This window comes from Ambystoma mexicanum, chromosome 10 (assembly GCF_040938575.1).
Source record: "Ambystoma mexicanum isolate Mex_15411 chromosome 10, UKY_AmexF1_1, whole genome shotgun sequence".
NCBI classification, from domain to species: Eukaryota; Metazoa; Chordata; class Amphibia; order Caudata; family Ambystomatidae; genus Ambystoma; species Ambystoma mexicanum.
Genome location: NC_090932.1, coordinates 36567880 through 36584472, shown reverse-complemented (window position 1 = coordinate 36584472; position 16593 = coordinate 36567880). Strand labels below are relative to the sequence as shown.

At 45.8% G+C, this 16593-nt stretch overlaps 1 protein-coding gene across 1 annotated transcript; it reads left to right on the top strand.

Annotated features, from left to right (window-relative positions):
- The first annotated feature begins 6409 nt into the window (after positions 1-6409).
- Positions 6410-7138, top strand: LOC138492794 (octapeptide-repeat protein T2-like). The gene has a single exon (XM_069620151.1). The coding sequence runs from the start codon at positions 6410-6412 to the stop codon at positions 7136-7138; it is 729 nt and encodes a 242-aa protein (XP_069476252.1).
- The last annotated feature ends 9455 nt before the right edge of the window (positions 7139-16593 follow it).

The following is a 16593-nucleotide window of genomic DNA, read 5'->3' as shown; positions in this document are numbered from 1 at the left end:
CCGGCATAAGAAGTGCAACCGACACTGATTAATAAATACTGCAAACCTCTTTGGGTCACCAGAAAATCGTTCGGGCGGAGCCAGAGGTACATTCCCAGGTAGGTTGATCTGCACTGGGTTCGTAGAGGATGTTGAAGGAAGATTTGCCCCTGATGCGGGTAACAGAGTTTGTCCGGCTTGTGACTGTAGCAATTGTCTAGCGAGATCGTCTGTTCGCTCCTTGGAAATAATCAGTTCCCTTCTTAGAGCATTCGTTTCCTGACGGGCTGCATGCACTTCTGCTCTTAGTTCCCCAAGTAACTGGGCTAGCTGGTCGGTATCCGAGGTTTCCATAGCGCCTGGGTGGGAGTTTTGCGGTAGTCTTTGCGTTCTGTAACGCTCACCTGATTCCCGCAGAGGCGCCGGTCTTGACTGGGTGAATGCCGTATCTTCAAAGGTGATGTGTAACACACGGTTGGCTCTTTGGGCTGGACCTCTGTGCACTGTATGTCTGACTCGAAGAGTAAGATGTCTGCAGATAGAAAATATGGGATTAATGAACTGGGGTTATTGGGTGCCTCTCTCCTCTTCCCTTTCTCTTCTCCTGTAGAACCCCAAAGGTTAACGCCCTCACCTTAGGTAAGTGAACGCCTTACTCTCCATCTGCCTCGGGGCAGGGTGCCGTAACCAGTTTCTTCACTGGATAAGGGTGCAGGCCTCTTGACCTCAGAGGACTGCTGTCCGTCGTTAACTGCACGAACGGTAAGTTCTGGGCACTTCAAATGTCTTAAAAGTCTTTTGTAATGATATCTCTTGTTTTGCAGGGTTCCGGCGATGGCGGATGGCGGGCTGATGAGAGTTGAGGATCGAACCCGCGTGAGGAATAGAAGCGCCTGGAAGCACGTAAGTAAGCGCTTGTAGCCTGCTTCACGATGCGCATTAACTGTCCCTTTTATCTTGCAGGTACAAGTTCGGAGCTTTAGAGAAGCTGAAGGGTGCTGGAATACCCACTGGATTCGGCGTGGGAAGGAGTAATGGCACGTGAGTAATAAAGTTGCCCAATGTCTTTAAACGCACCTTCTTTTGTCTTTCAGATGTGGGATGCAGCGCCGAAGGCCTCTGGAGCGTGCAAAGAGCTGGTAAGCTTTTGTCTTTCAGATGCCGGAATGCAGTGCGAAGACCTCCGGAGCATGCGAAGAGTAGGTAAGCCTTTGTCTTTCAGATGCCGGAATGCAGCGCGAGGCGTTGGTGACAGCCGAAGGACCAGGTAAGAGATGCGCTGCCACTGAAGACCGTAGTGCTAACCTGTTCTTTCTTTGTCTTTACAGGTGCTGCTGAAGACTGGATTCCAGGATGGTAAGCCTTTGTTCCCTTAGGCCCAGGATCAGAAGCAGAAGACACGATGAGCGTTCTGCTGCAGAGAATGCAGAATAACGCAAAGCAAGATTCATCCATCGGGTGTGGTTTAAATAGCCTCCTGTAGTGCTTAGGTGTCTCCTTCCACAGCCACGCCTAGGTAAGAAAAGAGTTCCTGCTTTCCAGAAGAGTTCCAGTGTTCTGAACCTAGGGAGTGGCTCCTGCCCCACCCAACAGGAAAAGTAGTCCCAAACAGAAGAGGATCAGGGGTTCAACTGGCAGGTAAGTAAGCAGCATGGTCTGCTGCAGGTAAGTCCACCCAAGCATTATGAGCCCGGCGCTTCCAGCGCTGGGACTGGGCATCTTTATGAGCCTGGTGCCACTGGCGCCAGGACAGGGTCCAAAAGGTCCCAATTGGGACTGGCTGGCACTCGGAACCGGGGTTATGGGTCTGCTTCCAAGGGAGTCGGGCAAGTCCTGATCTTTTGGAAGCAGAGATCATGACACTCACCCCCCCGCTCATGCCCATGTGTCTCCCCTGTTCCCCCCCACCCCCTGCTCATTCCCTGTTGTGTTCTCTTTTTGGTTTTTATTACCACCCGGCGTTCCCACTTTGAGGACATAAGATGTTAGTGGTCTTCATCTATTGAAAAGGATGTTATGGTGACATTGCACTGATAAAAACCTTTAAAATTTAGTTTAAAAAAATTTGACAGGTTAAGTTATGAATTGTTTCTGCTACTACTTGTGCTTTTTTGCTAACTTCACTTTCCCTGTATATACCCATATTGGTATGTGTTCTTGTGTCTTTGTGTTTAGTCTATAGTAATGCAATTATGTAATACATGTGTTTTATTAGCTACGTATTACATATTTCACAGTACACAAACATCTATTAAGAAAACAATTATCATTTCATTATTCAACATATTAACATTACGAATATTATACCTTCATCTTGTACGCTGCACACAATGTTATGTTTCTGTATGAGTAGCTTAGTATACTAGATAGAACCCCATAATAGAATGCTATTTATATCAATGCATCGTTCAATGCACTAATTAGGGTATGATATTTATTGCAATGATCCTTGACACTTGTTTCACAACATTATAATAAGAATCGCTTGTACACATATTTCATGAAAAGTACATACACATGTGATGTCATCAGTGATGTCATCAATGACATTTGTGATGTCATCTTTGATGTCCTGGGTGTTAGTCTTAGCAGTGCACGGTGCTGGCGTGAGTTATGGTTGCTAGCTTACCATAACTGGCGAATTTCAAGGGTTTTTCGGTTTTACTTGGAACCATAACGTCCCTTTGACAATTTTTTTTCACTGAATTTCGTAGATTTTTAGTAGCGCAACTTAACTTAACCATAACGTCCCTTTAACAACGTTTTTTCACTGAATATAGATATATATATAGGGGTTTTGGGGATTAGGCGTTGGGTGGGGGGATATGTTACAATTGACCTTCACAATTCGGTCAATTGTGAAAAGGTCAATTGTAATTCGAACAGTTGTAAAACGAACAATTCGTATACAACCAGCTGGATTAGTTCTCCTCATTTAAAAAGAGGCACTATGTAGGCATTAGACCATGAGGGCAGGAAGACTCCGGAAACCAGGATATTAGCAAACAAAACTGAAAGAGTCCTTGCCCAAGCAACCCTGTCAGATTCCAATACAAGATTGGCGAGTCCATTAGGGCCCGGTGCCCTAGAGGAGCTGATAGACCTGATTACCCTGAGGATCACGTCCTCACCATAGTCCATGTGTGCAATTGCACTGGTGTTCCATTCCGATTGAGCCGCATCCCGGTTTGAACCAGTATTATCACTGAAGACTCCACCAGCCTGACTCTGAGACCCCATTTATTTGGAGCAGCGATTGGGGCGTGACACTAGAAGTCATTATTTGCCAGAAGGCTTCAGAATCCTTGTCCTTTCGGCACTTTAGCATCACTATATCATCCATTTGCTCTCTTACTGCTTTGGATTGTCTTAACCAAATCCGAGAAGCCTGCCTTATATTTTCCTAATTCCTTCGGACGTTTCATCAGGGAGACACTGCCCGCTTTTTTCAGTTGGGCAATCTTCCAGCGCATCTCTTTTTTTTGCGGGCAACAACCGCCTAGATGCCACTGGGCTATGTGCGCTATATAAATGCCAAAATAAATACATTTAAAAAGCAAACAACCTCTTTGTTGTAAACATGCTAATGATTCACTCTAGATGCACTTCCACTCCGACCTCCCCCCCCGACAGAGAAGAGGAGAGCCGACAGAGAAGACAGAGAGCAGACAGAGTGGGGGAAGGGTGGACAGGGAAGAGGGAGAGAGGACAGAAAAGAGGGCGAGTGGACAGAGAAGCGGAGAGGGGACAAAGAAAGGGAGAGCAGACAGAGAAGAGGGAGAGTGGACAGAGTAGAGGAGAGCAGACAGAGAAGAGGGAGAGTGGAAAGAGAAGAGGAGAGCAGACAGAGAAGAGGGAGAGCAGACAGAGAAGAGGAGAGCAGACAGAGAAGAGGGAGAGCAAACAGAGAAGAGGGAGAGCAGACAGAGAAGAGGGAGAGTGGACAGAGTAGAGGAGAGCGTACAGAGAAGAGGGAGAGCGGACATGAAGAGGAGAGCAGACAAGACAGAGAAGAGGGAGAGCAGACAGAGAAGAGGGAGAGCAGACAGAGAAGAGGAGAGCAGACAGAGAAGAGGGAGAGCAGACAGAGAAGAGGGAGAGCAGACGGAGGAGAGGGAGAGTGGATAGAGTAGAGGAGAGCGGACAGAGAAGAGGGAGAGCGGAAAGAGAAGAGGGAGAGCAGACAGAGAAGAGGGAGAGCAGACAGAGAAGAGGGAGAGCAGACAGAGAAGAGGAGAGCAGACAGAGAAGAGGGAGAGCAGACAGAGAAGAGGGAGAGTGGATAGAGTAGAGGAGAGCGGACAGAGAAGAGGGAGAGCGGAAAGAGAAGAGGGAGAGCAGACAGAGAAGAGGGAGAGCGGACAAAGAAGAGTATGAGCGGATAGAGAAAAGGGAGAGCAGACAGACAAGAACAGAATGCAGACAGAAAAACGAGAGTGAACAGAGAAGAGGGAGAGTGGACCGAGAAGGGGAGAGCTGACAGAGAAGAGGGAGAGCGGACAGACAAGCACAGAATGTAGACAGAAAAGGGAGCGGACAGAGAAGAGTGAGGGCGGGCAAACAAGAACAGAATGCAGACAGAAAAAGGAGAGTGGACAGAGAAGAGGGCGAGCGGACAGAAAAGGGAGCAGACAGATAAGGGAAAGCAGACAGAGAAGGGGGAGAGCGGACAGAGAAGAGGAGAGCAGACAGAGAAGAAAGAAAGCAGACAGAGGGGGGAAGGATGGACAGAGAAGAGGGAGAGAGGACAGATAAGATGGAGAGTGGACAGAGAAGCGGAGAGGGGACAGAGAAAGAGAAAGCAGACAGAGAAGAGGGAGAGCAGACAGAGAAGAGGGAGAGCAGACAGAGAAGGGGAGAGTGGACAGAGAAGGGGAGAGTGGACAGAGAAAGGGAGAGCAGACAGAGAAGAGGGAAAGCAGACAGAGAAGAGGGAGAGCAGACAAAGAAGAGGAGAGCAGACAGAGAAGAGGGAGAGCAGACAGAAAAGGGAGCAGACAGATAAGGGAAAGCAGACAGAGAAGGGGGAGAGCGGACAGAGAAGAGGAGAGCAGACAGAGAAGAAAGAAAGCAGACAGAGGGGGGAAGGGTGGACAGGGAAGAGGGAGAGAGGACAGAAAAGAGGGAGAGTGGACAGAGTAGAGGAGAGCGGACAGAGAAGAGGGAGAGGGGAAAGAGAAGAGGAGAGCAGACAGAGAAGAGGGAGAGCAGACAGAGAAGAGGGATTGCAGACAGAGAAGAGGAGAGCAGACAGAGAAGAGGGAGAGCAGACAGAGAAGAGGGAGAGTGGACAGAGTAGAGGAGAGCGTACAGAGAAGAGGGAGAGCGGACATGAAGAGGAGAGCAGACAGAGAAGAGGGAGAGCAGACAGAGAAGAGGGTGAGCAGACAGAGAAGAGGAGAGCAGACAGAGAAGAGGGAGAGCAGACAGAGAAGAGGGAGAGCAGATGGAGAAGAGGGAGAGTGGATAGAGTAGAGGAGAGCGGACAGAGAAGAGGGAGAGCGGAAAGAGAAGAGGGAGAGCAGACAGAGAAGAGGGAGAGCGGACAAAGAAGAGGGAGAGCAGACAGAGAAGAGGAGAGCAGACAGAGAAGAGGGAGAGCGGACAGACAAGAACAGAATGCAGACAGAAAAAGAAGATTGGACAGAGAAGAGGGAGAATGGAGCGAGAAGGGGAGAGCTGACAGAGAAGAGGGAGAGCGGACAGACAAGCATAGAATGTAGACAGAAAAGGGAGCGGACAGAGAAGAGTGAGGGCGGGCAAACAAGAACAGAATGCAGACAGAAAAAGGAGAGTGGACAGAGAAGAGGGAGAGTGGACCGAGAAGAGGAGAGCAGACAGAGAAGAGGGCAAGCAGACAGAAAAGGGAGCAGACAGATAAGGGAAAGCAGACAGAGAAGGGGGAGAGCGGACAGGGAAGAGGAGAGCAGACAGAGAAGAAAGAAAGCAGACAGAGCGGGGGAAGGGTGGACAGAGAAGAGGGAGAGAGGACAGAGAAGAGGGAGAGAGGACAGAGAAGAGGGAGAGTGGACAGAGAAGCGGAGAGCAGACAGAGAAGAGGGAGAGCAGACAGAGAAGAGGGAGAGCAGACAGAGAAGGGGAGAGTGGACAGAGAAAGGGAGAGCAGACAGAGAAGAGGGAGAGCAGACAGAGAAGAGGGAGAGCAGACAAAGAAGAGGAGAGCAGACAGAGAAGAGGGAGAGCAGACAGAGAAGATTGAGAGTGGACAGAGAAGAGGAGAGCAATCAGTGAAGAGGGAGAACGGACAGAGGAGGGGAGAGTGGACAGAGAAAGGGATAGCGGAAAGAAAGGAGGCGAGCAGACAGAGAAGAGGGAGGGTGGACAGAGAAGGAGAGAGTGGGCAGAGAAGAGGGAGAGCGGATAGAGAAGCGGAGAGCAGACAGAAGAAGGAAAGCAGACAGAGCGGAGAATGGCGGCAAGGGAAAAGGGAGAGTGGACAGAGAAGGGGAGAGTGGACATAGACGAGGAGAGCAGACAGAGAAGAGTGAGAGCAGACAGACAAGAGGAGAGCAGACAGAGAAGAGGTAGAGGGGACAGAGAAGGGGAGAAAGGCCAGAAAATGGGAAAGCAGACAGAGAAGAGGGAGAGCAGACAGAAGAGAAGAGCAGACAGAGAAGGGGAGAACAGACATAAAAGAAAGAGAGTGGACAGAGAAGAGGAGAGCAGACAGAGAAGGGGGAGAGCAGATAGAAAAGAGGAGAGTGAACAGAGAAGAGGGGGAGCGGACAGACAAGAACAGAATGCAGACAGAAAAGGGAGAGCAGACAGAGAAGAGGAGAGCAGACAGAGAAGAGGGAGAGCCGACAGACAAGAACAGAATGCAGACCAAAAAGGGAGAGCAGACAGAGAAGAGGGAGAGCACACAGAAAAGAGGAGAGCAGACAGAGAAGAAGGAGAGCAGACAGACAACAACATAATGTGGACAGAAAACAGAGAGCAGAGGGAGAAGAGGGAGAGTGGACAGAAAAAAGAGAATGCACAGAGAAGGGAGAGCGGACAGAGAAGGGCAGAGCACACAGAGAAGAGGGAGAGCAGACAGAGAAGAGGAGAGCGGACAGAGAAAAGGGAGAGCGGACAGACAAGAACAGAATGCGGACAGTATAAGGAGAACCGACAGAGAAGTGGGAGAGCAGACTGAAAAGGGAGAGCAGACAGCAAAGGGAGAGCGGACAGAGAAGAGGGTGAGCAGACAGAGAAGAGGGAGAACAGTCAGAGAAGAGGAGAGCGGACAGAGAAGAGGGATAGTGGACAGAGAAGACAGAAAGTGGACAGAAAAGGGGAGAGGGCAAAGAAAAGAGTGAGAGCGGACAGACAAGAGGAGAGCAGACAGAGAAGATGGAGAGCGGACAGAGAAGAGGAGAAAGGGCAGAAAAAGGGAGAGCAGACAGAGCAGAGGGAGAGTGGACAGAGAAGAGGAGAGCAGACATAGAAGAGAGAGAGTGGACAGTGAAGGGGAGAGTGGATAGAGAAAGGGAGAGCAGAAAGAGAAGAGGGAGAGCAGACAGAGAAGAGGAGAGCAGACAGACAAGGGGTCAGTGGACAGAGAGGAGGCAGAGCAGACAGAGAAGGGGAGAGTGGAGAGAGAAGGGGAGAGCAGACATTGAAAAGGGAGAGCAGACAGAGAAGACGAGAATAGACAGATAAGAGGAAGAGCGAACAGAGAAGGGGAGAGCAGACAGAGAGGAGGGAGAGCGGACAGAGGAGGGGAAAGCAGACAGAGAAGGGGAGAGCGGACAGAGAAGTGGGAGAGCATTCCAAAGTGCACGATCAAGACCATTAAAAGAACAGAAAGGAAGCGGGAGCACAGGGAAGGTGAGGAATGCTAGAAGCAATAGCAGAAGAATGCAGATGAATAAAGAGACACAGGAGAGGGCAGATACAAGGGAGCTAAACCATCTGTGCATTAACAAAAGATAGAAAAAAGAAGAAACTGAAGACATTAAAAAGGAAAAACAACTAAGAGAAGAAGAGATAGAAGAGGGAGCCGGAAACTGCAAAAGAAGATGAGCTGCAGAACTGAAAAGCGAGTCCAGGCCGGGAGGCCGGGAAGAAGAGAAGAGCAAGTATCTAGCCAGGAAAAGGATTAGAGTAAAATAAGAGTGGAAGGACGAAGGAGAAAAGGAATCCCCTTTTTGATGTTGAGAAGGAGAGAATGGCAGGAATGAGTAGTAGAAGAACAATGAAGAGAAAAGAAAAGAGAAGAATCAAAAATCGCAAGTAAATTATCATCAGAGGATTGGGAGGAAATATATGAAAATCAAACCTCTGTACATACTGTCCAAGCCCTGTAGGTCTATCTGTGTTCTCTTCCCTAGGGCAGTTTCTGGTACACCCCCTGGTCTACTCACATCCATACAATCATTGTAACTTGTAAAGGTGGTCTACTTGGGGAGCGCCCCCACCAGATGCAATGTATCCTCTGTAGAGTAATCCTAATAGAAATATCCTCCTTACTTCTACTGGACTAGAAAACATAAAACAGCCCCGCCCCTCCACTTACCCTTCCTGGTTGATGCCTCTTGCCATCACTTCCATCAGCAATGCAGGGGGAGGAAACAACATCAGCATTTAGAGACAACATTAGGTCACCCAAAGTTGTGACTGTAACTCTGGGAAATTCTACCCCTTTCTTCCAAGACTGGCAACTGCCCCCCAATAGACGTGGAGGTGCAAACAGGGGCCTCCAGGGCCCTAGAAAATCATAAGAAAAGTGTAGACTGACTTCCAAGTGGAAAGGAGGAGTTGACTTCCAGATCTGCAACAGTTGCCTGATGTCCATCGGAAGTTCATGTCCTTTGAACCACCACAGAGATTCTCATTTGCACCAGATCCCGTTTTTCCAAATAGACGAGCTCTATACGCAGGTCTTCCTTTGTTTAAAAGGTTTTATTGTTAACAAAGGCCATACAATGCATAAACAAAATGATGCTAGAATACATCAACTGATTTGAGCATATGAGTTTCCAATGAAAAAAGAATATAACAAGATCAGTTAAGATACCTAGGAAATGTGCATGCATATGGAACTGAAGGGGATAATAATCTTAAAGCATTTTGATATATGGGGAGGAGGGGTTTTGGACATACACCACGAACAAGACAGGACATAACAGACAGACACAAGAAGGAAGGGGCTGGATTAACAAAAAAGGGAAGAAAGAATCCTAAAAATGCACAGAGATTAAACAAAATATATGTTAGTTGATCTGTGGTTATACTGGTTAAAATTTCTATGAAGGGTTTCCATTTTGATTCATACTTTTGCAGTAATTGAGGGGTATAAGCATTACATTTCTCTAATCTATGTATATTGCTTATTGCGTTCCACCATATCTTCAGGTGGAGTTTGTCCAAATGTTTCCAGTTGGATCTTATCATTTTAACAGCTATCAGCATGAAAAGGTTAAACAAATTCACATCACTTTTGTGCAAATTAAGTGTACGTAGTAACATAGTAAGCATTACCAATAAAGAAAACATGGGGCAAAAATCGTATTATAAGTTAAATATTTTTTGGAGTACGTTCCATACATTGATCTAGAAAGGTTTAACATATTCGCATTCAGACAGCATATGTTTAAAAGTTCCTGAAGGTGGAACACAACTCCAACAATTGTCATCTATTGAGACGCCGCATTTGTAGAGTAGCGACGGAGTAATTAAATACCTGTGATGTAGGAAGAATAAGGTTTGTAATAAGTTTTCTGAGGTGGAAACTAGTTTTCTGAGATTGTAACTCTTGATATATGTTGCCATATTGGGAGCCATTCTAGTTCGTCATCTGGAAAAGTGCAATCTTGTTGCCAAGCTTGAAAGCAATTTTGCATAGTAACGATTATGGGGTTCCTGACAGAAATTTATAAAAGAGTGAAGCAGTCATGACAGAACTATGAACACATTTTAGTCAATCAACATTAGGAGTTATATTATTACATGTGAAAGAATCATAATTATCCATAATAGCATCCATTACTGATATTGTCACATACATGAGGACGGGATATGAAATGTCATTACAAGTTCATTAAAAGTGACTGGAGCATCATGTACAGAAATTTGACTGAGATGTTTAATGCCTAGAGAGAGCCATCGTCCCCAAAAGAGGGGACATTTTTTTTAATTTGTATTCAACAAATTAAACCAGAGGTATGATGAAATAAATTTGGTAGGATTTGGAATATGAGGGTGCAAATACATTCGAAGATACCTGGATGACAAAATAGTGCTTGTACTTTTAATAAATCTGTTGTTTTTTTTAATTAGGTAACAATCTTCCAATGAGATGAGGGAAGCCATAGCTCTCTCCAGATACAGCCACTGATGTATATCAATAGATTGATTACACATAAACCACATTGAGTTTGTTTCAGGACAAAGTCCATGTGGTATTTCCTAAAATCCGGAAAGCCTACACCACCAGATGTTTGTGGATATTTGAGTTTACCTAAGGAAATTCTATGTTTCTTAGCACCCCAAAAAACTTTGTCAGACAAGAGTCTACAGATTTGAAAAATGAGGATGGGAGGGGTAGAGGTATCATGTAGAGCAGATACATAATATTTGGAGATATCATAATTTTAATAGATTCCGGTCTACCCCACCAAGATAGAAATAAGGGAGACCAAGAGTTTGTGAGTTCTTTGATATTTGATAATATGTATACGTTCTTAGGTTTTATGATTTCCTTGATAGAGTTGGAGATGTGAATCCCTAAATATTTTAAACCATTTGGGGACCATTTCATTCTTGATGCAACGATATGATGTTTGGTTCAGTGTAAATTGAAGGGTAACATTTCTGATTTATCTGCATCCAATGTAAATCCTGATACGAGGGAAAATGCTGAGATGTTGTTTAGAAGGTATGGTATGGAGAGATCAGGGTCTTTTAATAATAATAAGATATCATCAGCGTATGCTGCAGTTTTAATTTGTACATTACCACATTGTGTTCCCTTTATGTTTTCATCTTGCCTGATACTCTCTAGAAATGGTTCTAGAGCTGAAATGAAGAGGAGCAGGGAAGGTGAGCAACTCTGATGCATACCTCTGAAAAGAGGAAAGTAAGGGGACAATTGTCCATTAATGAAAATAGTAGTTCTTGGATTTGAAAAGAGTATTCTTATAAGGGAAATGAAGCTAGAATCAATAATGCTTCAAACATATAACTTCATTCTACTCGATCAAATGCGTTTTCTGCATCAAGAGAGATTTCAGCAAATGGGTCTTTGGATTTATGTATATGATCTAGTATGTTGAGGAAGAGTCTTATATTTGAAGAAGAGAGCCTACCTTTGATATAACCCACTTAATCATGTTTAACTAGTTTAGGTAATAGGGGAAAGGTCTATTTGCCAACATTTTTGCAAAGATCTTGCAGTCTGAGTTAATAAGAGATATAGGCCTATAGCTTTGGGGCAGCTCGGGATCTTTATTAGGTTTTGGGAAGACAATAAGTATAGCTTCTAAAAATGAACCTTTCGCTTAGTTATTTAGGATGAAATGCGAAAAAAGCTCATTGAGTGTGGGCGCCAAATGTTGTTTGAAGTATGCGAAAAAGTAGATAGAAAAAACATCTGACCGTGGTGCTTTTCCCTTTTTAAGATTTATGATGGCTTTATTAATCTCATCAAGGGATATAAGATCACTTAGCATCTGCAGTTCTATTTTTGGATAGGTCGAGTGGGGTATACGCTGAAAAGAATCTTCTGTATGAGCATTTCTGGGAGGTGCTTCTGATATATATAACTTTTGATAAAATTCAGTAAATACTTTAATAATATCCTTGTCCAAGAAGACCCTATTGCCAGCTGGATCTTTAGCTGCCACAATTCTAGCCTTTTCCCTTTTAAATTTGAGGTATGAAGCAAGAGACTCGCTAGTTCTGTTAGAAAATTGATATATTTTCGCTTTGAATTTTAGGAGGTTTGCACACGAGTATTCTGTGACAAGCTTATTGTATTGTATTCTGAGTTTGATAATATTGTTTAGAATAGCTTCTGAATTAGTACGGGCATATAATGATTCTTGAGTTTTGACTTGCTTAAGGATATTATCGGATTCTTGTTTAAGTAACCTTTTCTTTCTTGCAGCAAATGAAATAATGGAACCAAGAAGAACTGCTTTATAGCAATCCCAATTGTTGGATACGGAAGTATCTTGGGTTCTATTTTCGACAAAGAATTGATTATGTTGTTGGGTTATATAGGGTGTGAACTAGTCACCAATTAGAAGAGATGAATTGAACCTCCATCTATTGGATTTACAGGGAGTCTGCGGTGAAGTGAGTTGGATGTTAACCGTTGCATGATTCAGAGCGTGATGCACTCAATATTGGCATGTAGTAGGGAACTAGTCATGGATTTTGATATAAATATATAATCAAGTCTGGAGAGAGATTTGTGAGGGTTAGAAAAAAAAGTATAGTCTAAGTCTGTGGGGTGAGTGATGCGCCAAGAGTCCACAATCCCTAATTCAAGTATAAAATTAACAAACTGTGTGTGGGATTTGGTCTTCTTGAAACAAGAATTGGATTTCCTATCAACAAATGGGTCGACAATTTTGTTACAATCTCCACAAATAATTAAGTTATTAGGATTACATTGAAGAATGTGATTTCTAAGGTGTGGCCAAAAGTGGGGGTCTGGGGATGTGGATCATATACATTTAGAATAGTCTATTCCACAGATTCAATAAGCAATTTAACAAGCACCCATCTTCCATGATAATCAGATTCATTGGCAACAATCCTACACTTAAATTTCTTAATTTCCTAGTACGGCCACACCATTTTTCTTACCATCGGCCAGACTGGAAAAAACCTTCCTGACCAAATACCGTTTGAGTTTGGCAGCTTCAGTTTGTGATAAATGTGTTTCTTGGATACAAGCGATTGACGGATTAGTTCTATTGAGATGTGACAGTATTTTCTGTCTCTTAACTAGATTATGTAAACATTTGAGATTGCAAGATGTTATGTTAAAAGTCATGATACAAAGCAGAGCGATATACATACAGTGGTATTATAGTATAGTACAAACTGTCAATTTGGTAAGAGCTACCTGTACAATTACAACTGGGATAGTAATTGGTGAACCATTCATAGGTGCAAATTAATAGAACTGCGCATGAGGTAAGAACGAGAAGGTTGGGATGCAAGAGGGGCATAGGGAGACAAACAGAGTTAACATGGATATTTAAGAAATACATCAAAGAAACCTTTAAAAAGACACCCTCCTTCGCACCCCACTCTGGCAAAATGAAGAAGTTTTATGTTACAATCATAATAATCTTATTGGTTGAAATAATTAAGTAGGTGCTCTTGAAGTATCCATTTGAACATTTTTAGAGTTTTGAATAAATGGCCTTAAGTCAGCTGGATCCTGAAAGCTGGACGTTTGACCATTGAGGGTGACCTTAAGATTAGCTGGGTGTACAATGCCATATCTGGCATTTCATTGTTTTAATGTTGGTCTAAAAGTAAGTAGTTGTTTCCGCCTTGTGGCTGTAGTGTTTGACACATCCTGAGAGATAAAAATGTTCCTACCATTCCAAAAGAGCTGCTTTAGTAGTTTAGTTTTTTTCCATTATAAGTGTCACATGTGTGTAGTCTAGTAATGCAAAAATCAGGGTTCTGGGGGGATTATTGGATGGTTGTATGTTGTTAATGGGACCAATCCGAGGAGTTCTTTGAATATTGAGTTGTGTCGATGTTGGCAGATCCAAGAGTTCAATGAGCATTGTATTTAGGAATGTGCTTGTGTTGTCTCCTTCAATGCCTTCCAAAAGGCCAATAATGCAGAGCTTGTTTCTCCTATTGCGGTTTTCGCGATTCTCTGTCTGTTTTTGCAAGAATTTGACTGAGCTTTCTAACATTTGAACTTTGGCAACGACATCTTCCGCATTGCCAACCCTTCTCTCAACCACAGTGATTCTTGAGTCAAAGGCGGACCATTTATAATTGATACATGATATTGGTGTCCACTGTGATGTTTGCTTTGCTGCCCAGCCCCGGCTGGTGAGCGCGGGCGGGCCTGTTTGGTGGCGCTGCGCGGGAAAGGTCGCAGCGCAATGAAGACACGACTCGTTCGTGTGGTGCCTAAATCCGGACTGGCGTTATCACGCCAGTTCCGGTGATTCCTTTATTGCTTCCGTGTCACGTGACCCTCTGCGTAAGGGCACGTGACACCACATTCCTCCCCAACTTGGAGGTACTTATACGGTAATTAACAACAACTATTGTAAACTGATATGACCTACAAAGTAATACACAATCGTAATGCACCTGCTTTCATTCACTGCTTTCAGGGTTCATCTTGGCGGGGGTGTCTGATGATAGACTCCATCTACTACATACCCCTGGAGGCGGCACGACGGTTTGGGTTTCTCTCTCAGACGGTAGCGGGTGCTTCTTTCCTTGTGCATGTCTTCCTTGGTGGCTTCCGCTTCGGTTCTCTCCTCTGGCAGGTGTGATTTGCCTGGGTCTCCTGGTGTGGCCAGACCACCCAGTGGTGTCGGTCCTTGAGGTGTATGCGGCGTTTCTCCTTCGTCCCCTCTCGGGGGCGTTGACGGTTCTTCCCACATTTCTGGGGGTACTTTCCTGAAGTGTGACACATTTCTTGTCACGGTCTCTCCCCCTAGGGTGGCGGTGACCATGCTGTGGATGGTTGTAGTGACTGTCCATGGTCGCACTTCGAAGTTGAGGGACATTTTCTTGGGCGGTGCACGGTTCTTGACAATGACGGTGTCTCCTGGGGTCAGTTCTCGGTGGCAGGCTCGCCTGGCGATGCTCTCTTGTTCGTTTCGTCTTAGCCGTCTGGCGTCTATTGCTGGGATGTCAGGTTCTGGGGCTGTCCAGTGGGGGTGCATAGGAAGTTCTGCTTGTATGAGTACCCCGAACATGAGGGCGGCGGGGCTGATTCCGGTGGCTGAGTGCGGGGTTTGTCTGTGTGTTCTCAAAAACCGATATACTGTCTTCAGCCACGGGTGCCCTTGTTCTTTGGCAATTCTGCTAACTTTGTTGAGCGACCCCATGAATCGCTCAGCATCTCCATTTGCTTGGGGCCATCTCGGGGTGATCCGCTGGTGTTTGACGTTCACTTCTTTAAAGTATTCGCGTAGCTCCTGACTGGTGAAAGAAGGCCCGTTGTCGCTTTTTACTTTCCTCGGAATTCCATGAGTAGCGAATATCTTCTCCAGCGCGAGGATAGTGGTTTCGGCGTTGGTGGAGGCCACGTGCTCTACTTCTGGATATCTGCTAAACTCGTCGATTATCACGAGTAGGTAACCTTCGCCGGCAATGGTGCAGTGCTCCATGCTGACTGCGTCCCAGCGTGTGCAGCTCCTCGGGACACTGCTGATCGGTTCAGGGTTTTCGGGCCTCCTGGATGCTTGGCAGGCTGCGCAGGATTCTACCAACTCCACTACTCTTTGCTGCATGTTCGGCATCCACATCCTAGATTTGAGGTATGCTGTTGACTTTACGATTCCTTGGTGCCCACTGTGAGCTAACTTGAGAGCTATTTCCTCCAGAGACTCTGGTAGTATGATTCGGTGCCCCTTTAACAGCACCCCTTCCGGGGCTATTGAGAGTTTGTGTCTGATCCCGAACAGTGCTCTGAGTTTGGTCTGTGACGATGTTGTGCGTTGGGCTATTGACATGAGATAGTTTTTCCAATTCCCGGAATGGATAGCTGCGGCCGTGTGCTGTAGGACGGTGTCCGCCTCTGTCTCGCGCACCACTTCCTGCAGTGTCAGGGCTCGCGGTCTTGCGCAGGCAACTATGTGACAGACATGCTCATTGGTCTCCTTCACGTGGTGTTGTTCGCTGTCGGTAGCTGGCCTCGGGTGGCGGTACAGGTAGTCTGCCGGGTTGTCCGATCCTGGGCGATACTCCACCTCGATGTTGTACGGCTGTAGCTGCAGCATCCATTTTTCTATGCGTGCAGGCGGGTGGGGGTAGAGCCTCGGAAGATCGGGATCAGAGGTTTATGATCCGTGAAGACTTTCGCCTGCTTGCCTAGCAGGTACACTTTGAAATGGCGGCATCCCCACAAGATGGCTAGGGCCTCCTTCTCTATGTGTGCATAGTTCTGTTCGGGTTTTGTGAGTGCTCTGCTGGCAAATGCGATGGGGAACACTTTGCCTTCGTTGTCCGTTTGGGTTAACACCGCCCCTAGGCCAACTGGGCTGGCATCAACGAGGAGTTCAGTCTGCCTTTCTATGTTGAAGAAGGCCATGGTGGTGGAGGCAGATAGAGTGTCCTTGATTTGTTGAAATGCTTGTTGATGAGCTGCGGTCCACTCCCACTTCTGGTCTTTCTTTGTCAGCTCCCTGAGCGGGCTCGCAATGCTTGTGAGGTCGGGGATGAAGTGTGCGCAGTAGGTTGCCATCCCCATGAAGCTTCTCACTTCGGAGGCTGATTGTGGTGCTTTGGAGTCATTTATGTCTCGCACTTTCGACGGGTCGGGGGATACGCCTTCCGCGCTGAATATGTAGCCAAAGAAGCATAGTTCACTCCTGCTGAATTCGCACTTCTCTGCGTTGAGTGTCAGGCCTGCTTCTTCGAGCCTTTTCAGGACTGCCGCTAGACGCC

Coding starts and splice junctions, on each gene's coding strand:
- LOC138492794 (XM_069620151.1), top strand. CDS start 6,410: ATGGCGGCAAGGGAAAAGGGAGAGTGGACAGAGAAGGGGAGAGTGGAC.